This window comes from Plasmodium falciparum, assembly GCF_000002765.6.
Source record: "Plasmodium falciparum 3D7 genome assembly, chromosome: 14".
Classification (NCBI taxonomy): Eukaryota; Apicomplexa; class Aconoidasida; order Haemosporida; family Plasmodiidae; genus Plasmodium; species Plasmodium falciparum.
In genome coordinates this window covers 2,179,164-2,205,000 of record NC_037283.1, presented here as the reverse complement: position 1 = coordinate 2,205,000, position 25,837 = coordinate 2,179,164, and the positions used below count along the sequence as shown (strand labels likewise).

Below are 25,837 nucleotides of genomic sequence, written 5' to 3'. Positions count from 1 at the left end.
ATAAAAATAAAATAAAAAAATAAAAAAAATAACAATAAGAATAACATGTTGATAAGAATGTTTTATTTAAAAGTTAAATATTATATATATGTATATGGAAGGAACTTATAATATCAAATATAATATTTCCTTTTCCCCTTTTTTTATTAATACTATTTTATATATATATATGTATATATAATGATAAAGAAATATTAATTCCATATTAACAAACGTACCATGTAGTTAGCACAATCTATATTATATAATGTTCTTATATTAATAGGAACAATCAGAAAAATAAGATATATTAATGCTGCCAAGGAAAAGGGTATTTATACATCTATATAATAACATATGTGGATTTGGTATAATTAAAGAGAAAAGTTTTTATCATAAGAAGAATGAAGATTTATACAAATACAATCAAGCATATGCCTACAAGACGAAGAAAAAAGGAAACATCACAAAAGCTATAGAAATAAATAAGGAAATTTTAAAAGAAAGTAATAAAAATATATTGGACCTTATAAAAATTATTGAGGAGAATAAAGAAGATTTGAATATTATTAATTATGTAACTTTTTTTCATAGAGTTATGCAAATCATAAATAAAAATAAAGAAATATATATAAAATATAACATATATATTAATAAAACAATAGAACAAAATGTAAAAATTATTTTTGATTATTTAAAAGATACAAATAATATTTTAAACAATATAAATAATTATAATAAAAGATTATTTTCTTCTTTTATATGGTCATATAGTAAATATATTTCTTTCCTAAATAAAAAGAATAAATATTTTTCCATTGATAATAAACATAAATTATTATTAAACAATAAATTTACAAATGGAAGTTTTCATAATATTATAAATTATAATATTCATAAAGATACTATATTACCAAGTTGTGATATTATAAAAAGATATGAAGATATAAATATATCCTTAATACAACCATGTAATATTTCAAATAGTAATATAAATCATATATATCAAGTAAATAAAAGTACAAACCATAAAATATATAATTCTCATATTATATATAAATATTCAATATTTAATAAAAGTAATATTGATTTATTATTTTCTTATGCTAACCAATATTTACCTCTTTTAAATCCTTCACGATATGTTATTGTGTTTTGGTCTTTAAGTAAATTAAATAAAGACAATAAAGTTTTGCACCAAAAGTACTACAAAAAAAGTGTTAGCCTCATACCCTTATTAAAATATAAAGAACTTATAATATTACTTTATTCATATTCTTATGTTAACTTTAGGAATTTCTATTTTTATCTAAATATAAAAAATTATATTTTGAAGCATAAAATATATAAGCAAATAATAAGCGAAAGGAATTATGAATCACTTGTAAATATGTTATTATCTTTTATCAATCAAAATATATTATTTCTTGATTTATATGAAAATATAGTTAAATATATTATTTTTAAAAAAAGGTATACATTTATCAATCTATTAAATAATCAAGAACTAATAACTCTTACATATTGTCTGTGTAAATTTCCTATTATATTAATAGATCAGGCACAACCAAACAATATTAATATAGAAAAAAAATATATTATTAATAATAATATTAAAAATATTAAAAATAATGACGCATTATATACACATCAAATAATTTTTTTATATGAATATTTAAAAAATGTTATTATCAAAAGATGCAATATGATCTTTAAAGAACAACTAGATATAAATTATTCAATTTTTTATAAATCCATTATTAATAATAATAATAATAATAATATATACACATTAGAAAATTTAATTTTAATTATATGGTCCTTAAGTCTTAAACATATATACTCAGCTAAATTATTTCTATACACATTTATTAAGTTAAATTATATGATGCAAAATGAACAACTTATTTATAATCATTACAATATATTAACTAATTTTTATTTATCCTTTTTGTCCTTTATATTAGAAGATCACATTTTTATTAATTTATATTTTAACAAAGAAAATCATCATTCTTTAAATATATTATATCAATATATAGATATGTTTCTAGATAATTTTAAAACGTGTAAAGAAACTATAAATATGAATAAACGAAAATATGATGTCGATATATCCAATATGCACAAAAATATTTACCAAATTATAAACAATATAAAGTTCCCTAATAAAATAAATACAATATTGGAGTATAAAAATGTACATAATATATCCATTGATATTTTATTATATAAACCAAACTATGTATTACAACAAAAAAAAATATTTATACTTAATATTATAAAAGATAAATATGATACATATAACCATTGTATGTATAACAATAATTCTGGTACGAATACATCATATGAAAATTTAAAAATTAATAATATTTTAATTACTATGTGGAATAAAAATGATAATATGATTAAGAGTAAAGAGAAAGGACAAATTAACATTTATAAATATTTTAGTTCAATAAAAAATTGTTCAAAGAATAATATAAAGGGAACAAAGAAACAACAAAAAATAAAAATGAACAAAAACAGAAAAATAATTAATAGTAATAATATCTTTAATGTGAAATATATTAAAAGTTACTTTTGCACAAATGTTGTAAAATTGTCGAACATAGAAAAGAAGAATAATAATAATAATGATAATTTAAAAAATAATAAGGAAAATAATTTATTTACATTTATAGAAAAGATAAAAAATTTTCATTTGAAAAATAATAAAGATCAATTATCGGATACTTATAAAGAATTACATAATATATTAGATATACATATTGTGCATATGAAACAATCTGACATAATAAGCTTTTTTTATAAATTCTCTTCTATTCTCACCATATTTTATACTATAAATTTTATGGAACATATAAATGAATTGATAAAGACATTTTATTATTTCCATAATTTTACATTTCTTTTTCTCAAAGAAACGAATATACGAATAAATTTATTTATAGACATATGTTGGATATATTTTAGGTACATGAAATTTTTAACATATATAAAAAGGGAAAGAAATATGGAAAAAAAATGCATAATTATAAATAACAATAATAATAATAATAATATATATATATATAATAATGATCAGAGCAATATACAAAACGTGCAAAAAATCAAATTATATAATAATTCATTAACATATCAAAATTGTGATAATAATGAATCTAATGTACTATTCGATCAATTAAACGTTGTTGACAATATTTTTAATATCGTAAAAAAAAAAATATTAGAAGAAGATAATATGATAAAAGGAATATCTTCAAAAAATATGAGTTTCCTTATTTCCATATTTATATATTTGAATCATTCTGAACATATAAGACAATATTTAGAAAAAAATAATTTTCATGAAACGGTATTTACTATAAAAGATATTCTTTTTATATTAACAGCCCTTTCGAAATGTAACAATAATAATTATAATAATATTTGTATGTGGGATATACAACACTTTTTTGTTAATAAATTTATTGACAATATCAAAAATTGTCAAGTACAAGATTTAGTAGACTTTACCAATTTATGTGCAGAGTTAAAAGTAAATCAAGAGCATATAAGTTCTAATATTAAAAACAAAATAATGTCTTACATATATTGTGAAGCAAATAAGGAAAAGAAAAATATAGAAAAAAAAAAATCTATTCTTAATCATACAACTATAATGAATATCAATGAAGGAAATAATAAATCAATAATGTTTATAGAATTATTTGATGAGAAACAACTAGCTTTTTTTGTAAGAAATTGTTATAGAATGCATTGTTTTGATAAATCATTTTTTGATTTATTATGTGATATAATATTAAAAAAATATTGTACATTTCATATTAATAATTTGTGTATTGCTTTACTATGTTTTTCTCGTATATATTGTCTCCATAAAGCAACAAAGTTTATACACAAAACGAGAGATATAAAAAGAAAGGAATTTATAAATATAAATACAAATAAAAATACAAATATAAATACAAATATAAATACAAATATAAATACAAATAAAAATACAAATAAAAAAGGAGATGATTATTTAGAGAAGAATATATCCATGTGTAGATATGATATACCTTTATCCTTAAAAAAGTTAATAAAATATACAGAAAAAAAGTTGTTATCAAATACAAATATAGATTTTTATAATTTATGTTATTTTATGGAAAGCATTACACTCTTAAAAATCCAAAATAAAAAATTATATCAGTTAGCTCTAAATGAAACACTGAATAATATTAGACAAAAAATTTATAATGAACAAGATACTAAATTGTTGGGAAAAATATTGTGGTGTTTATCTTATTATCATAAAACGGAATTTATATTTTCCTTCTACCTAATTCATTTTATGCTACAAAATATGATATATAAACATATAATACCTGAAAATTTTATATCCATATATTTATATTTCATTCAATCTAGGGTATATAATCCAATATTATTTCATAATATAGCTCAGGTTATATTATCAAAAATTACTTTAAATGATTATTTTACACATAATAAAAATAAACATGCGAATATAACAAATATCAAGTTGAATGTAATCAGTGAATTATATGCAACTATGTCATGGGCATATGCCTTTGTATATAATGAGACATTAAACAAAGAAGAAACATATATATTAAATAAAAAAGAAAAAAATGAAGTTACTAATTATCCTTTAAAAAAAAGAGAAAAAAAAATAAGTTATACAGAAAATATAAATGAGGATCACATATTATTTAAAACTAAATCATATAATGATGATGACATAATGTATAATGATTTAAATTTTATCCAGAAAATATATTCGTATATTTTTAATGAAATAAAAATTTTAGAAAAGAATAATAATCTTTCCTTTTTATTACTTGTACGATTTTTGTGGGGAATATCTCTTACCAATCTTATAAGTGAACCTATAATAAATTTTATAAATTTATATAACTGGAATGATGTAAATACGAAAGAACAAAATGATATGCATTTGCATATGCTTTTTACATTTTGGTTAAGAATAAAATATGATCATTCCAATTTACACTTGTCAAACAGCTTTATACAATTAAAAGATGAAATTTTTTTGCTATTACAAAAACGTGAATTTAAACGAAATATGAATAAAAATGATCATATTTCTGATTTCCATGTTCAAATATGTCAAATATTAGATGACTTAAATATACGATATCACAACGAATACATAACAAAAGATCTTTTATCCGTTGATATAAAACTTGAACGAAAATGTTGTGAACAAAAATTAGCTATAGAAATAGATGGTCCATCACATCACTTCTTAGTTCTGAACGAAATGCAAAAAGCGGATCCGCAAAGGATAAAAAAGTTAAAAAAAAAAAAAAAAAAAAGTTATTTTTTAAAAATATTGATATATGATTATATTGATATATGATTATATTGATATATGATTATATTGATATATATATTTATATATATATATATATATGTATAAATGTATGTATGTTTTTATTTTTTTTTTATTTAGGACATATATAAAATGTGGTACAACCATTTTCAAACATTGGCTACTCCAAAAAAGTGGATGGTCAATTATTAACGTAACATCATTTGAATGGAATAAAATAAATAAAGATGAAAAAAAGAAACATATAATTAAAAAATTAAAAGAACATGGAATAGTTGTATAAAAATAAAAAAATGAACAACATCATATATGTAGAAAAATATATTATCCATATGAATTTTAATGGAATTACATAGGAAAAAGGAGATTATTATATATTAATATATATATTGAAAGAATAAAAAGAAATATATATATATATATATATATCAATGTTATTTCATTATTTTATTTATTTATTTATTTATTCTTTTTTTTTTTTTTTTTTTTTTTTTTTTTTTTTTGTAAAACCAATTAAACAGCATATATAATTTTGTCAAATAATGTATATACAATTATAATCACCATAATTTTGGAAAAAAAAAAAATTAAATTATTAGTATATATTGAAGTATATATATATATATATTCATTTATGTAAATTATCTTGTTTATGCATATATTACCGTGTGAACTTCTTCACTTTTTTTTTTTGGTTCCGTGTAGAGCATACAATATGTTTTGCATACTAATATAATATTAATATGAAAAAAATTTATATATTATTAGATTTTTTTATTTACCTAATAATATTTTGTTGTTATCAAAAAAAATATATTTACAATTCTTTTTTTTTTTTTTTATTTGTATCTGAATTGTTGTATTTGCATTAAATATTTATTTAATTCTCCTTCATATATATATATATATATATATATTTTAAATTTGTTTATTTATTTGTTTGTCTGTTTTATTTTCTTTTTCTTTTTCCTTTTTGTTATATGTATAGAATATTTAAAAGAGATGCTATAAAATATATATTTATGCATAAATATGAATTATATTAAATTGTCTATAACATAGAATAATATATACAATCATAATAGAATAAGATTGTATCTTACATGTAATTAAAAATTAACACCATATATATATATATATATATATATATATATTTATATAAAATATAGTAGAATGTATAGAAATATATTTGCCTCTATTATTTTATGCCTTTTATTATTTTTGAGTAGCAATTGTTATGGTAAATCAAATTTGAGGAATTATATAAATGGTTTTAATGAATTCATAGAGGATGATAAAAATTCAAATTTTGAAATAAAATTACCTGTTATTAATTTCCCCGTATCTTCCAATGATATAACAAATGATTATAAGAATGAGGAAAAGGCATCAAGAGATAATTTGTTGAATAATGAAGAGATAGAACCTTCTACATATTATTCAGTATTACCATCATTATTAAATGCTGTTTATTTATTTTCATCTATATGTTTTATTCTTTGCTTAACTGGATTAAATGCTCATAGAACATCTAAAAGAGGTAATATACTTGGTTTTATTGGAATTGTAGCAGCTATCATGATAACATTTAGTCAGGTAGGATTTGGATTCAGATATAAATTATTTCTACTAATTGTTATTCCAGCTATAACTATAGGAATATATATAGCCCACAATGTAAGTATGGTACAAATGCCACAATTAGTTGCCTTGTTTCACAGTTTTGTTGGGCTAGCTGCACTTTTTGTAGGATTTTCAAAATATCATTCTGAATCTTTTGAAAATTATGAAATTAGTACTATACATTTGTTAGAACTTTATGTAGGTACTTTTATTGCGTCTATTGCCTTTATTGGATCTTTAGTAGCTGCTGGTAAATTAAGTGGTATATTAGATAGTAAATCATTAAAATTACAAATAAAGAAAATTATTAATATATTATGCATTGTTCTTATTATTATATTAGGATATTATTTTGTGACATTAAAATTATTATATTTAAAAAGTATATGTTTATATATTTCATTAATTATTGATTCTTTTCTTGGGTTTCATTTAATAGCATCAATCGGTGCTGCTGACATGCCAGTTATTATTAGCGTATTAAATTCATATTCAGGATTTGCTACAGCTATTAGCGGATTTTTATTACATAATAATTTATTAATAATTTCAGGGGCACTTATAGGTTCCTCTGGTGCAATATTGTCATATATCATGTGCATAGGAATGAATAGAGATATATTTAATATTATTTTAGGTGGATGGGATGATTATGAAAATATGGGAGAATCGATATATGATCAAAATTTTATAGAGAAAAAAAACAAACAAACTATAAATTCAACAACAAATAAATACGTTGCAGAAAATTTAATAAATGCAAAAAATATTATTATAGTTCCTGGTTATGGTACTGCATTAAGTAAATGTCAGAGAGAATTAGCTGAAATTTGTTCCATATTAACATCAAGAAATATTAATGTTACTTTTGCTATACATCCAGTGGCAGGTAGAATGCCTGGACATTTAAATGTTCTGTTAGCAGAAGCTAATATACCTTATAATATTGTAAAAGAAATGAATGAAATAAATCCTATAATATCTGAAGCTGATATTGTTCTAGTTGTTGGTGCCAATGATATTGTGAATCCATCATCTTTAGATCCTTCAAGTAAAATTTATGGTATGCCTGTTATTGAAGTATGGAAAAGCAAACAAGTAATCGTTTTTAAAAGGACACTAAATACAGGATATTCTGCTATTGATAATCCGTTATTTTATTTCTCCAATACATTTCTTCTTTTTGGTGATGCGAAACATACAACTAATCAAATTCTAACTATTCTTAATGATTATGTTAATAATAAATATCCAGATATTTCGGATCAAGATAGACATATAAATCATGACAAAACACAATTCCGATACTCATACTCTCTTACGGATAGTTCACATAGTAACGATGATTCAACATCGAAGGAACAAAATTATCCTAAACCTAGAAGAGTTATAGGACTTATAAAGGATGACAACGTACAAGGAGGTAACGATCTATTGATTGAACATATCCAATCGAAAGTAGAAAATGCACCAAATATAAAAGATCAAAAACGTGATGTTAATTTATCTATTGTCCCCATATCTCCAAAATTTATACCAAAGTTGAGACTAATGGGTTTCCGAATATTAGTTGAAAGGGATATAGGTACCAATATATTAATGCAAAATGATGAATATACAAAATATGGTGCAGAAGTCGTTTCAAGAAATGTTATTTTACAACAAAGCAATATCATATTGAAAGTTGATCCACCTACCGTAAATTTTATTGAAGAAATACAAAATAACACAATCCTTATAAGTTATTTGTGGCCAAGTATTAATTATCATTTATTAGATAAAATGATACAAGATGAAGAAAAGCATAATATTACATATCTAGCTATTGATGAAGTTCCTCGATCGACGCGTGCACAAAAATTAGATGTTAGGAGTTCCATGAGTAATTTACAAGGTTATAGAGCTGTTTTAGAAGCTTTTTTTATATTACCAAGATTTAGTAAGTCCTCCATAACCGCCGCAGGAAAAATTAACCCTGCGAAAGTTTTTGTTATTGGAGCAGGTGTTGCAGGTTTACAGGCAATAATAACTGCAAAAAGTTTAGGAGCTATTGTATATTCCCATGATTCCAGATTAGCAACAGAAGAAGAAGTGAAAAGTTGTGGTGGTATATTTATAAGAATACCAACAAGTGAAAGAGGAGATATTTTAAATATGTCTACAGATATGAATAATGAAGAATATATAAAAGTACAAAGTAATTTATTTAAAAAAATTATAAAAAAATGTGATATCTTAATATGTTCAGCTTCGATACCAGGTAAAACATCCCCCAAATTAGTAACTACAGAAATGATTAAGTTAATGAAACCAGGAAGTGTAGCTGTAGATTTATCTACTGAATTTGGAGATAAAAAAAACAACTGGGGAGGAAATATTGAATGCTCTCAGTCAAATGAAAATATTTTAATAAACGGAGTACATGTTTTAGGAAGGGATAAAATAGAAAGAAATATGCCAATGCAAGCTTCTGATTTATTTTCTATGAATATGATAAATTTATTGGAAGAAATGGGTGGAGGAGTACATTTTAATATTGACATGAATAATGATATTATAAAATCATTGGTTGTTATTAAAGATGGAAATATATTATATTCACCTGATAAATCTGTAGAAAAATTAATAAAGAGTGAAAGTGTATTTATAAATGAAAAAAACCAACTTATTGAACCAATATCGGAACAAAAAATTAAATATCCTACAGGTTTACGATTAACAGAAAAATTTATTGAATCAGATACGTTCTTTTATATCTCCTTATTGTTTGTTATAATACTTACTTTTCTAGCGGCAACATATTTATCACAATCAGATTTGCAAAGTTTATTTTTGTTTACATTATCTACCATTGTTGGTTATTATTGTGTTTGGTCTGTAACACCTGCTTTACACACCCCACTAATGTCTATGACAAACGCGGTAAAGATAAAAGAAAAAAAAAAAAAAAAAAAAAAAATATATATATATATATATGTTACATTTAAAAGTAAAAAAAAAAAATATTTACATATATATATATTTTTTTTTTTTTTTTTTTTTTTCTTGTTAGTTATCTGGAGTTATTATTATTGGAAGTATGATAGAATATGGAAATGGTTATAAAGATTTAAGTTCGATATTGTCTATGCTTGCTACCTTTTTATCCTCTGTCAATTTATCAGGTACATTTTATATCATCATAATTCCAAAATTATACATAAATAAATAAATATATATATATGTGTGTGTCTGCTATTATTTTATGTATCTATGTTTTTTATATAATTTTACATTTTATCTTTTCGTAGGAGGTTTTTACGTAACAAAAAGAATGCTTGATATGTTCTTCATATGAAACAAAAAAGATCCTACAATTATATTTAATTATATTCTTTTGTCAATTTTTTAATGATTTATAAATTATTTTTACATTTTATACACATGTGAATAACTATTTCACGTTTAAATTAATTTTTCTTATTATATATAATTTATTATACTTGGTTAAATGAGTTCAAATTTTTTTTTGTTATCTGATACACCTTTTTTTTTTTTTTTTTTTTTTTTTTTATGTCACAGTTTAAATATAAAAATATTTATCCTACTAATTTGTATTTTATTGTATTGTATTGTATTGTATTGTTCTTTTTTTTGTTTTTTTTTTTTTTGCTTCTTTTCTGGTTACATAAAGAAAGAAAAAAAAAAAATAGAAACAATGATAAGTATATATAAATATATATATATATATATATATATATTATATACTAAATGATTGACTACTAGTTTATAATTTATAAAATAAATATATAAGTTCATGGTTATAAAAAATATAGAACCTTTTTTTTTTTTTATTATTTTTTTTTTTTATTTTTTTATTTTTTTTATTTTTATTATTACAATTTTAGGGTATTTTTTTCATCACAAATATATTATAAAATAGAGAAAATGATGTATATAAAATATTCCATAAAAAAGAAAAAAAATATATAGATAAATGTAATAAATAATATATAAACTAATTAAATATTTATAAAAATTACAAAAAAAAAGAAAATATAAATATATAAAAATACATATATTCATATAAAAATTATATATTTTAATTTATAACATCGGTAGGATTATTATATGATTGGAATGATAACATATATTCTAGAATAGAAATTTTTTTAAGAATATTTTTGTCTAATCTTATTATATGATTAAATAATTTATAATTTTTATTTGGACCAAAAAAACTATTATCTTCAGCATTAAATGAAATTATATTTAATTTTTTCATAAATTCTGAGTAATTAATTTGAAAGATTTTTGTTAATGCTTTTATATCATTTTTTATAGAAAAAATGAATTGTTCATTTTCTAACTTTTTCAAATTATTATTATTATTATTATTATTATTGTTATTATTTTGACTAGTATTCAATAAATTTCTTTTAATTTTTATTATATCATTGTCAGAATTTTCATTATATTCATCATTTATATCATTTTCCGAATTTTCATTATATTCATCTTCATAATCTTCACTTGTTTTGAATTGATCTTTATAATAATTTTCATATGTGTTATAATAGGCATTATCGAAATTGAGATCAAATTTGATGTTTAGAAATTTACTTAGTTTTAAAAGTATTTCATATATCTGTGATGGGATAAATATTATGTTTAAAATATTATTTGCAAATAATTCGTTGAGTAAAAATTGTTTATCCATAGAATTTTTATTTAGGACAGCATTCTTCTCTTTATATATTATATTCTTTGATATATTATTATGTTTCTGATTTTGATGTACATACATATCTGTTTTGGTTTTATCTATTATTATATTTGTAGAATTATTATTTATTAATAAATTGGTATCCTTATTATTAGATGATATGTTATTTATATGATGTATTGACAAAGAAATATTACTATCTTCATCATTTTTTCTAATACTCGAATTAAAAAATTTCTGTTCATATTCTTTATAAATATCATTATCTTTATTATATTCATCATTTATATAATAATTATATAATTCTTCATGTGAAGTTTTTATTGGTATTAATATAGCTTCTATTAAAAAATTAATATAAAATTCATGATTTTTTTTGATATCGGTTAATGATTTGGATTCAGATAAATTTATTAAAAATCGGTTCCAAGAATATGTTAAGATCCACTGAAAATACGTATACAACGTGTTGATAAAAAAATATATTTTATATTTTAATACACATAATGAACTTAATATCATATAATAGTTATCAAAATGTAAAGGTTTTTCTGATTTAACATATTTATAAAATATATACACCAAATTTAATATATGGAAGGATTTCTTAATTTCTAAGAAATATGAAAAGATTGCTGAATATTTTTCTAAACACTTCGAATCAAATAAAAAATTAACAAAAGGTGCTCCTTTAGATTCTATAATTAAATTTCGATAACTTATAACATTAACATTATTATTATATAATGTATTTTCTTTTAATTTTAAATAAAATTTTTTAAATATGTTTGATATTATTTCTTCTTTATAAAATGTGTTGGTCAATTTCTCACATATGGAATATTTTCTTAAATTTTCATCAGTTCTTAAATCGGATGAACATTTAATATTATAATGAGGATCATGTTGTTGAATAGTATTATGCTTTGAGTTATCTAATAAATTATTATAAGTACATGTGTTATAATTTTCATACATAAAATCATCATCTTCTATATTATTATTATTGTCTATATATTCTGTATCATCGTCATTTTGTTTTAATAACATGGTGTATTTTCCATTATTCAGTTTTTTATAATTTCTTTCTTCAAAAATTGTTGTATTATTATATTCATCACCATTTTGTACTATTTTGTTATCATTTTTCATATGTAAAAAAATTCTTTTCCTCTTGTATTTCTTATGATTTTCCATATCCAATATTTTTGAAAATATTATTTTCATATGTATCAATGTAAACTTTTGATGTAAAAAAGATGAGCAAGTATAATTCCCATCATTTGTATTTATGAATTTATTTTTATTCTGTGCAGTTATATTTGTATTATTATAAACACACTGTCTAAAAATAGAATTCATGTTCCTTTCATCAATAATAAGAAAACAATTTTCTTTAAAAATAAATTCAAAAAAAGGTAACATATAATCATTGATTTCTAAAAATACTAAACTACGTAAACAAGAAAAATATTCCAACAAATAACAATATTTCATTAAGCTATATAAAAATATACGATTACTTCTATAATATATTTCAGAAAATTGTTCTTGCAAATATTTCTTAATATATATATCATAAGATATATTTAATGATATGACATTTTTATTAAAATAGGGTAAGCATTTATTTTTGCTTTTCTTTAAAAATTTACATAATATATCAAGTGAACTATTAGGGTCATACTTTAAATTTTCTAAATTATAATAAGAATTAAGTGTATTTACATGTAATATTTTAATATTATTAGTATATTCTCCAAAAAAAAAAAGTTCATTCGAATTATCATCATTAGAAGCACAATATAAATTATTATATGTATTATAATACATATCACTATTATTTTTAAATATTTTTCGATATTGATTCAATTCTTCTCTTACGTAATAATCAACATAATCAATATTATTTTTCTCATTATTAATTTTCATATGTAAACGAATATTATTCCCTAAACTTATTATATAAAAAATAAACGAATGAAAAAATTCTGGACATAACACAAATTCATTTTGCATTTTAATATTTAGAGTAGTGTCATTATATGGATATACCGTTTTCTCCTTTTTTTCAGGACATATAAAAAATTCATTAAATTTATCAAATATCTGCCCTTTCTTTATCCAATCATTTATATATTTAGAATAATATATATTTAATTCATCTAAAAAATATCTGTATACTTTCTCTAAATATTTGTTATTTAATATTTGAGAATTTCTCCAATATAATATAAACATATCATAACACACACAAAATTTTTTAGCATTATCATAATGTGTAGTATATAATTTCTTATTATTTACTTCCTTTTTATGATTATTAGGATACAAATAAACATTTGAATCATATAAGGAATATGATAATATGACGTTTACAAAATCATATAAATTATCCCACATAAAAAGATAGTTTATAATTAAATAATTTAAATGAATTAAACTCAATGATCGAAAGGAAGATATTTCTTCGATTAGCTCTTGATCAATATGGTTATAATAATAATTATTATTATTATTATGATTATTATAAGAATTATTTGAAATATTAGTTTTGTTCGTCATATTAATATTATCATTTATGTATATATTATTATTTTCTTTATTATTAATTTTATTTCTTATATTATCTTTATATTTTCTATCTCTTCTATTTTTTTTCCTGGTAAAATTTATGAAATGACGTAATTTCAAATGCTTTAAAATTTTAATGTGCTCAATTTGTTTTACTAAATCCACAATTTGCTCTTTAGTAACACTAACAATATCATATTGTCTTAATATTATGAGGATATGATAATTATATAATATATTTATGATTGTTATCCACTCGGAATATATATTCTTTAATGAACTTAAAAAGCAGTTTAAAAAATTCCCTTCACAATAGTTATTAAAATTGTTACAACTTCTATTAATATAAATATTGTACATCTCACTATCATTATTATTATCACCCTTATTATTGTTAATATTAACACTTATCATATTATTAAAAAGAAAGGATAGAAATGTATTACTCTCCTTACCATTTTCTTGATCCACACTTTCTTTAACATGTATTATATAATTAAAAATGTCATATAAATTGTAAGGTAAGAAATAAAGAAAATTTCTAAAATTTTCAATTATACATATAAACAGATTTATATAAAATAACTTTATAGTTATTTTCTTCATTTTCTTAATATAATTGTTAAATATTTTTTTTTTTATATTATATAATTTCGTATTCATCATTTTTTTTATAACAGCATGGTAACATATAGAAATATTATTTTTATCATTCGATTTTTCAAAGAATAATTTTTTTTTTTTTCTAAAAGGTTTTCCATTAATTTTTTGATAACATTCCTTTCTCTTTTCAATATTTATATAAAATAAAAAGTCGTCTTTAATTTTTTGCTTGTCCATTTTTTTATTAAATAAAAAATCTGAACAGTTCATATAAAAGTTATTTTTAAATTTTATAGGACAATTTAATGATAAGATCATCAAAATTTCTTTTATAATAAATGATTCACTGACATAGAAGCTATTTGATTTGTGTGTTCTTCTATTATTTTTTATATTCATGTCTTTATTATAATCACAAAATTTATTATTTATTGTATTAATCTCCTGATTTTTACATTTTGCCACCTCATCAATAATGAAATTATTATTGTTATTATTATTATTACTATTATTACTATTACTATTTTTGTTGTTGTGGTTTAATTTGTTATCAACTTGATTTATATCGTTTAGATAAACATTTTTATCATACATTTGATTAGATAATTCCTTCTTTTCTTTAGTTTTATATTCATTACTATTTGTATCATATTCATGTTCTTCCCCTTCTTCGTAATGATTACTTTTTGTATTTGTAAAAAATACATTACGTAAATTATATATATCCGTTTCATAAATTATATTATTTTCATTCTCTAAGAAATTGTTATTTTCATATGTTTCTTCATCATATATGTTTATATCATTAAAAAAGTACTGCTCTTTTGGTTTCAATTTATACATATTCTCTTCATATTTACTTTTTTTTTTCTGTCTTCTTTTCATACTTATAAATATATCATCATCAGAAGAAATAGATATTCCATTTTTCAAATGATTTGTGTGCATACTTTTTTTCTTTCCTTCATTTGAATTATTTTTATTATACGTATCAGATTTATCTGATTGAGGCATAGTCGATATATCATCATTTCTTGTTGATGTAGCATTTTTTTTTTTTATAATATTATTTGTGTTATCTTGATAATGTGGATAGGTGTAAACACATTCATATATTTTCTTAATAACATTTTCATAAGCCAGTTCACTTTTATTTTTCATATAATTTTCTACGTAGCTATTTTGTGTTTGATAAAAATCACTATAACTATTTTTCTCAAAAGATTCTTGATTATTCAATTTCATATCTTCATCAGAAGTATTTTCTTTACTTGTTTTATCACTCATTTCATATTGTTCGGAAGCTGAAGAGCACTGTGTGTAAATATCATCACTATATTTATTCTCATCATAATTATGAAGGTTATCATGACGTTTTTCATGGTGGTAATCATAATTAACATAATTATTATCATCTAAATAAAACTCCTTCAAATATTTTTCTTGTTCTTGGATATTATAATTTTTTATTTCATCCAAGGCTAATTTTTCATTCATATTTAATTTATATATATATTCATCTTGTAGATTTTTTTTTTCCTTTTCTTCATTGTGTTTATCCTTTATGCAGAAATATTTATCAAACAATAAATCAACCTGTTTTATATTTTCATTTTTTGAACTTTCACTAATTAAAAACAATAATTTTAATATAACATATTTTAATTCATATCTATCATTTTCATTATATATATAAAAATTATCACTAAGAAAATTTTCACATAAATGTTTAAAAACACTTTTCTTTTTATACTGTGCATTAATAGTCAGCTCGTTAATAAAATCATTAATATCTTCAATTACTTCATTATCATTAACATCTTGAAATGGATACAGTGATATTTCATTTATTGATTTCGTAATTAAATTATGTAAAAACTTTTCATTTGAATATTTTTCAAACTTATTAAATAAACAACCTAAATATTCTTTCTGCTTTTTTCTTATTTCATTTATATATGTAGACGTCATATTACAAAAAAGTCAATTTTTGCATAAACGATTGGAAAATAATAAAAAAGAAATATACAAAAAAAAAAAAAAAAAAAAAAAAAAAAGATAAAATAAAACAAAAACAAAACAAAACAGAATGAATAAAAAAAACAAGTTATTTGATAATATAAACCCTTTCTCTTCTGTCTTAATGAAAATTATCTTGCAAAAAAAAAAAAAAAAAAAAAAAACTAAAATATAATAATATTATATAGTATAAAATATAGTATATATACATGTAAATTTTCTTGACAGTTAATATACAATAAGAAAATTAAATTACATCATATATATAATTATATATATATATATATATATATATATATAAAACAAATTAATATAAGACTATAATAAAAAAATTATGTTCAAAATAGTACTATTATATATTTATATATACAAGTATCATTCAAAATGGAAATATACAAAATATCACACATATAAAATAATATATAAAAATATACACATAAAAATATAATATATATATATATATATATATATATATATATATATATATTTATTTATTTATTTCTTGTTATGTATATTATCCAAATAAAATTTCAATCACAATACACAATAAATTTAAGAATATGAGTGGTATCTTAAAATATATTCTTATAGTGTAGAATAACAATTTTATATTATTAAATATATCATTACTGTTTAAACTTATATCTACGTTTTTATATTTTTTCAACTTCTTTTCATTTATAATTAATACACTATTTATCAGCAGTACTATACTTTCAAATAATAAAAAAAAATACATACTCATTTTTTTCAGTAATATTCGAGAAAAAATATCAAAAATATCAAAAAGGAAAAGAAAAGAAAGAAGCAGCTGAAATAATAAATTTATTAAAAATTTAAAGTATTATGACAATAAAAATAAAAAAATAAATAACAATAATAATAATAATAATAATAATAAAAATACATATATTTAGTTACATATATATATTTTTTTTTCGCATCTTATATAATACTACAGCCTTTTAAATTAAAAATATAAATAATAATATTAACACGCTTTATAAATTTTCATTCAAAAATCAAAAAAAAAAAATATAATATATATGTACATTATTTATTAATTATTAAAAAAAAATCAAAGCATAATTAATACTTATTACAACATTATAATATATTCGTTGCCTTATTTTTGGTTCATAATTATAAAAACAATAATAAATCGTAAAAATGTGACAAATACCAAAAAAAAAAAAAAAAAGTAAAAGTAAAAAATTAAATATAATAATATAAATAAATTAAAAAAATTATATAATTTATTGTAATTTAAAATGTTAAACAAAGTATATATTTAAAAAAAAAAATCAAAGAAACCTAAATATTTTTATATATACATATAATAATTATTTATAAATTATACCTAAATAAATATATATATATATATATATATATTACAATATATAAAATGAAATATTTCTCAATATATATTATTTTGTTTAAAAAAAAAAAAAAAAAAAAAAAAGAACAAATTGTTATAAAAGTGAATTATTATATTATATCATATCTTATTGTTTTTAAATTTATATTTAATATTCCTATTTTTTATATCATTTAAATTATATCTATTTAATGTGTTCAAATCATCTTTTTTTTCTTCTTTATCAGTTTTTGTATTTTGTCTATCAAAAAATTGTTCAATAAGTTTCTTTTCACGTTCAGTTAGTTCAGTATTATATTCGACATCCTTATTAATTTTATATTTATTTAATTTTAGGACTTTTCTTTTTAATTTTTTACTACTAGGTATTAAAGCATAAGTACTTATAAATGATAATACATCTTTTTTTATTATATTTTTTTCTATAAGTTTCATATCGTCTTCACTAAAGTTACTAGTATAAATACGAATCGTTTTTAAGGATTTACATTTCGATATTAAATTGTTTACAAATTTTATTAATTCCTTAACACTACTAAAATAATTATATCTCAAAGATAATAAGGTCAAATAATTATTCTCATTTAATTGATCAATATTTTTGTTCACGTTTATTAAAAAAGGGTTTTCCAAATTACAGTTGTCCAACCTAAAAATAAAATAATGAAAATATAAATATAAATATAAATATAAAGCATATTATATATTACATATTGCATGGCATTCATAGGGTATCCACAATATATATATATATATATATATATATATATATATATATATATATATATATATGTATATATTTATTTATATTTATATTTTTTTTTTTTTTTTTTTTTTTTTTTTTTTTTTTTCTTACATTATAATTTTACACCTAGTGTTATTTATGAGATACAAAAGAAGCTCATGGATTAAAGGATTTTTACCAATACTCATATTACTTAAATTTATTTTGCTAAAAAGAAAAAATAGATGTATTATATTTATACCATTAACATATTATAATTAAATATATATATATATATATATGTTCTAATTATAATTTATTTTCATTTAAGATATGTAATATAAATTATATAAAAAAGAAATTACATACAATATGTATGACAAAATATATTACATATATAACATTTGATGTATTACTATAAGTCGTTTATACTTACAAGTATATTATAAAATTTGAAAGGAAATTTAAAAAGCCCTGTAAGTTCATATTTGAGTTGAACAAATTATTGCATAGAGATAATTTATATACTTTTATACCATAAGGATATTCTTTTAAAGAATTAAAATATGATAAATCATCATTACACATATAACAATAATTCAGATTCATATTTTTTACAATCTTATCTTTACACAATTTAAAGACACATTGTATATCTTCTCTACTTATGTTATAATCGTACAATCGTATTTCCTTCAGAAAAAAAAAAATATATATATATATATATATATATATATATATGGACAGAATTTTATTTTATTATTCTTGTTTTTCTTTTTTTTTTTAAATATTATTAACTTACATTTTCACCTCTAGATATAAAATAATTTAGGACATTTCTATTTATTTCTCTATTGTTGTTTATTTGCTCATAACAATACATCCGTCCATGGAAACTAAGAAAAAAAATATATATATATATATATATATATATATATATACAGACAATTTATTAATAGAACAATATATATATTTGTAAAATTAGTACACTCAAAAAGAAACAGTGACGTCATTAACAAAGTAAATGTAGAATAATTAATATTATTCCTTTTCATTCCATGTATTTTTTCAATATCCATACATATATATATATATATATATATATATATATATATATATATATATATATATGTTATATATTATAACGTACCTGTCATTTACCAATATATTAAATAATTTTGCTATATTCAACTTGAACACCTTCATACGTATTGTTACCTCCTTATTATTAAGCGACGCACCTATTATTATTAATGGGGATTCCTCTTTTTTTAAAAGGGAAATTTTCTTAATATTATATAATCTTTCTTCTGGACTATAAACATACATATAACAACTATATAGCTCAAAATATAAATACACAATTTTATCCTACAAAAAAAAAAAAAAAAAAAAAAAAAAAAAAAAAAAAAATTATTTGTAATATAAAATAAATTTACAACAAATATTTATACATTTAATATATTGCAAATTCATGTTATCCTCAGTATAATATAATTGAAGTGAAACCAAAAAAAAATGTATATATACATATATATATATATATATATATATATATTTTATGTTGTAAGAATAAATAATTACATCTTCGAAAGTTTCAGCAAAGCCTCTCAAATTACAATAAAAATAATCCTTTACTTCTTTAATATTATTTAAATTAAAAACATTTGGTACATGTTTACAATATTTTTTTACTTCGATTATTGATAAGTTTCTTTTAAATTCAAAGGATATGTCAAATATATCGGTTTGTATAAGGTTTCCATAAATATAGATCTTTTTAAATAATTTATTCAATTTAGATAATATTTTAATTAATGATACAACATCATAGTATATTAATTTATTAAATTCAACATTTAAATAATGAATATTACTAGATTTATATTCGTTTTCATTTTCTTTTATATTATTTATAATATTTGTTATGTTGTCGTGAGTTAATCCACAATTCATTAAACTCAGAAAAGAAATTTCTGTTTTTTGTATTATGTTACAAATAATATATTCACCACAGACATTTGATAAATCTATAAAATCTAAATAAAGTTCTGTTAGTTTCATATTTTTTAAATGTGTTATAACTCCATCAATATCTTTTTTAACTATATCATATGATAATTTAGAAAATAAAGGATTGTTTGATAAATATAATTTATTACAATGTGTAATTTTAGCAAAATCCATATATTCATTTAAATTTTGGATACTCATAGATCTATTTGAAAAATCTATAATACCTACACTACATGTATTTTGTATATATAATGATATGATACCATCTCCTATTTTATCATAAGGTACATTTCGTAAATCTAATATTTTTTCATATAAAAAAAAATTTATTGCATTGTCAAGAATCATCAATGATTTAGATTCAAAATATTTTATATATTTTACCATTAATATTCTTTTAATTATTTTATTACATATTAATTCTAGGTCTTTTCCTTGTTTTAATATGGAACAAGAAAATGACATCTTATTCTTATTAACTGTCTTTAATATTAATTCACATAACTGATTTTTTTTTTTTATTTTTTCAACCATAGTATTCTCATTTATATTAAATACGTATAATAAAGCATTCTCTTCTATCATACTGCTATTGTGATAAAATTTTATATCATATAAAAGCAATTCCATAAACAAAATTCCCTTATTTATTTTCTGAAAAATAAAATAAAATAAAATAAAGGCACATATATATATATATATTTATACATATATGTTTCTTTATTGTTAAATAGACATTTGTCATATATAATTTTTTTTTTTTTTTTTTTTTTTTTTTTTTTTTTTTTTTTTTTTTCTTTGTTTCTTACAGCTTTATTTTGAATAAGAAAGAAATTAACTTTGTCGTAAAGGTAAGTTATATTTATTGATGGATCCCTTACATAAAATAATTTTTCGTTCGTATTGTCGATATAATGTATATTTCGTATATTCATATGTTCATATGAAGATATTGTTAATGAAGAATAAGTATATGCTGAGCTGTTCAATTCAGAAGCATTCTTATCTGCATTATTGAATAAATCACTTTCATCCAATTGATCTGATTCAACATTTTTCTCTTCATAACTTTTATGAGTATCTAAAAAGATAAAAAAAAAAAAAAAAAGTCGTAAAAAAAAAAAGAACAAATAATTGCATAATATATATAAATATATATATATGTCATTATATTTATTGACATCAAAACACAATATATATTATTCTATTTTTTCGAACCTCCGTGTATTTTTGCTAACAAAGAAAATCCAGCTTGTTTTGAAACTTGTATAATTTTCTTTATTTTTTCTTTTTTTTTTTCTTTGGCTTTTACATCCTTAACGGCGCTTTTGAATATGTGTTTTTTCTTATTTAATCTTTTACAAATATAAAATTTTAATCTTCTTAAATCTTCTTCAAAAACACGATTACTCTTTGACATGACTTTATATTTTTTCTTTAAATTTTCTAAATCTCTATTATTAAGAGTTTCGAAATTTATAGAACTGTCCGTAACATACGTATCTTCCTTTTCGCTACCTTCCTCATCTATATCATTATTTAATCCTTCTAATTTTATATTGTCCATTATCTTTCTTAATGATAGATTTTCCCTATTTTCTAGTGAAATTTTATGTTCATCTAAATTTACGTCATTATCCAGATCTTCGGATTGTTCTAATCTCATCTTTATTAGATCTTCTTCTTCCTTTTTCATTCTATCATTTTGTAATTTCTCTTCCTTCATTTTTTTATAAAGTTTGATTTCTATAAAAAAGGAAAAATGGATGAAAATACAACACAGGAGGATGATAATATATATGGGTAGAGGTTTGTGTATCATTATATGAATGTGTAAATATATATATATATATATATATATATATAATACTTATATAGGTTTTTATTAATATAGAAAAAATTGGAAGATATATTTACTATATATATATATATATATATTTTTATTTTTCTTACTTTTAAGATCATAAATGTTAATTTTCTTCTCTTTCTGCTTCTTTAATTTTTGTGTAATTCTTGTATAATAACCAGGAGAATATAAACTGTCTACATAATTATATCTTTCTAAGAGTTCTCTTTCCTGATTCATTTTTTGTTGATTCATTTCGATAGTAGTTTGTTTTAGGACATCATCGGTCTTAAAATATTGAAAATATTCCAAAGATATATACATATATATATATATATATAATAAAATGTAATATTAAGTACTTATAAAATGTATATATTAATTTACAAATATTATACATTAATTTCCCAATTATGTAATAAATTCCTAATATATATATAACATATATTATATGTATATATTTTTTCTGTTATTATTTCCTTTTTTATTACCTTTTCAATACACAAATCTTCATAATTACCATTTCCATTATTATATAAAAATATATCTGTATCAAATTGATCAGGAATAAAACGTGTAAAATCATTTGTATATAAATCATTTTTAACTTTATTCAATAATATGTTAATATTATCTCTTATTTCAAATTCTTCTCTTTTTTCTTCATTATATATTAAACTGTTTTTATCCATATCCTGGCTATGTTCAATACTTTCTGACGATGAATTTATTGAAATATTTATATCATCATCGTTAAAAAAGTTTTCATAATGTAGGTAATCCAAAATAGGTTCATGTTTTTTTATAATTGTGGTTTTCTTCCTTATGTTCAATTCATCAACTTTCTTTCGAACTATAACGTTTTTTTCCTACAATATTGGAAATAACATATAAAAGAGAAGAAATAATATATATATATATATAGTAATGTTAATTTTATTTATTTTTTTTTTTTTTCAACATATATATAGTTTTATTCATTGTAAATTCATCATTCGTTATTTGGTTTACCTTATTTGGCATATATATAATAGAATCCTTGTTCCTATAAAATGAAATATATATATATATATATATATATATATATATATACGTTAGTATTTTCAATTTTATATATTCATGAATATAGGACAAATGTGTAAATGTGAAAAGAATTACTTTTCATCTTCATCCGATTCTATAACTGTCTCGAAATCTAAATAAAAAAAAGAAAAATTATACATATATATATATATATATATGTACATTTGTTTATAAACATATGACATACTTCTATTTAGGACATCTAATATTAAGTTCTCAATTTTTGTTTCATCCCTTAGAACATGTTTGTAAACATTTTTTTCATATTTATCTACGATTAATGAATTATTAAAACTTATATTTTTAAATTTTGTAGTTTTTTCATTGTCATCCTTCTCTTTTTCCTTTTCTATGAAATATAAGTATCTGCTTTCATTTGTCCATTTTTTCATATCATCTAAAGAGGTATAAAACAATACACATAAATTTTTCCTATCATTATATATATATATATATATATATTTATTTAAATATTTAAATATTTTTATTTTACCGTCATATTGTAACATATTATTATCATGAAAAAACTTTCCATTATGAATTCCAGTGTTAGGCATTTTCTCTTCAACATTATTTGTTATATAATATTCGTTGGTTTGATTTATATACTCATAGTTATTTCTCTTTTTTGCTTCACCTTCTTTATGTAACAAGTCATATTTTTTCATAAAAAAATCTTTTTGACGTAAACGTATATCCTCATTAGGAACTTTTATTAAATCGTTTAGAAAACTTACATTTACATATTCTTCATTATATCCTTCAAGGTTCTTTTGTCTAAGAAATAAATAAAAAAAAATAAATAATTAATAACTTATATATATTGTTAAGCTCAGAAATATAAAAAAATTATACATTTATTCATAATATAATTATTTTTTTTAGTTCAAACCTTATATGTTCTGGATGAAGAAAGGATCGTCCCTCGTTTTCTTTTGTAATTAGTTTTAAATTACTATCTTTTATTCCTAAAGAGATAAAATATATATATATAATAATGTAACAAATTAACATGATATATAATGTTATATATAGACATATTCTTAGTTTGTAATATGTACTTACCATTATTTTCTATATTATCAATGTTTTTTATGTAATTATTTTCATTCTTATAGAAATTAATGGATTCCTTTTCCAAGTTTTTATTTCCATCTAAAAAAATAAATAAATATAAAATAATTGTACATTAAGGTGATATATATATATATAATATTATTTATCCTGAAGAAATTATTATTTTTATATTTTTTTAAATTAACTTGAAAAAATTTTATGTTCATCATTCACATTGTCATCAATATATTCGGTAGTAGATAAAAAGGCACCTATGTATAAGAAAAAATTCGGGAAAAATAAAAAAAAAAAAATATATATATATATATATATAAGAATTATTACTTTATAAAGAACAAATATTATTAAATTTTCATTTCATATAAGATTTATTATATAAAATTAAATATATATATGTATATATTTATTTATTTATTTGTTTTTATTTTCCCAACTAACAGTTTAAATTTTTTAATCGGTTTTTTGGTAAAATTAAAGACTCATCCATAATATATTAATTATATAAAAATTACATATCATTTATAAAAGATTCGTTCTAAATGTGAATAAACAAAACCATAAAATTATAATATAACCAAACGAATCAAAAAAAAAATTAAAATAAAATAAATATATATATATATATATATATATATATATATATATATAATATAATAATAATATCATAATTTATTTTTTATTTGAAGAAATTTTTAATTAATTGTATTTCATAAAAAAAAAAAAAAAAAAAAATTGAAATAATTAAGTAATAAAATATATATATATATATATATAAAAAGACAATGTGTATTAAACATATTGAGCAACTTGTATTCTTTTATATATCTGTTTATTATAATTTA

General features: G+C 19.4%; 5 protein-coding genes across 5 annotated transcripts; 2 read left to right on the top strand and 3 right to left on the bottom strand.

The window, feature by feature from the left end:
• Positions 1-292: 292 nt before the first annotated feature.
• PF3D7_1453600 (RAP protein, putative) lies at positions 293-5,630 on the top strand (the record flags this gene model as incomplete). Its single annotated transcript, XM_001348647.1, has 2 exons — positions 293-5,307; positions 5,468-5,630. The coding sequence occupies 2 exons, from the start codon at positions 293-295 to the stop codon at positions 5,628-5,630; spliced, it is 5,178 nt and encodes a 1,725-aa protein (XP_001348683.1).
• An 890-nt stretch (positions 5,631-6,520) lies between these two features.
• Positions 6,521-10,307, top strand: PF3D7_1453500 (NAD(P) transhydrogenase, putative; the record flags this gene model as incomplete). Its single annotated transcript, XM_001348646.2, has 3 exons — positions 6,521-9,892; positions 10,023-10,134; positions 10,261-10,307. 3 exons carry the CDS (start codon positions 6,521-6,523, stop codon positions 10,305-10,307), a joined length of 3,531 nt encoding a protein of 1,176 aa, XP_001348682.2.
• Positions 10,308-11,051: 744 nt separating this feature from the next.
• On the bottom strand, positions 11,052-16,823 carry PF3D7_1453400 (gamma-tubulin complex component, putative; the record flags this gene model as incomplete). The annotated part of the gene is made up of 1 exon (XM_001348645.1): positions 11,052-16,823. The coding sequence occupies one exon, from the start codon at positions 16,821-16,823 to the stop codon at positions 11,052-11,054; it is 5,772 nt and encodes a 1,923-aa protein (XP_001348681.1).
• Positions 16,824-17,385: 562 nt separating this feature from the next.
• On the bottom strand, positions 17,386-17,616 carry PF3D7_1453300 (Yos1-like protein, putative; the record flags this gene model as incomplete). The annotated part of the gene is made up of 1 exon (XM_002585424.1): positions 17,386-17,616. The coding sequence occupies one exon, from the start codon at positions 17,614-17,616 to the stop codon at positions 17,386-17,388; it is 231 nt and encodes a 76-aa protein (XP_002585470.1).
• Positions 17,617-18,369: 753 nt separating this feature from the next.
• Positions 18,370-25,482, bottom strand: PF3D7_1453200 (conserved Plasmodium protein, unknown function; the record flags this gene model as incomplete). The annotated part of the gene is made up of 18 exons (XM_001348644.2): positions 18,370-18,898; positions 19,106-19,201; positions 19,410-19,666; positions 19,776-19,869; positions 20,124-20,344; positions 20,558-21,643; positions 21,799-22,070; positions 22,208-22,735; positions 22,943-23,123; positions 23,327-23,704; positions 23,847-23,880; positions 23,994-24,030; positions 24,106-24,315; positions 24,412-24,695; positions 24,811-24,886; positions 24,984-25,073; positions 25,181-25,246; positions 25,434-25,482. 18 exons carry the CDS (start codon positions 25,480-25,482, stop codon positions 18,370-18,372), a joined length of 4,488 nt encoding a protein of 1,495 aa, XP_001348680.2.
• Between the last annotated feature and the right edge of the window lie 355 nt (positions 25,483-25,837).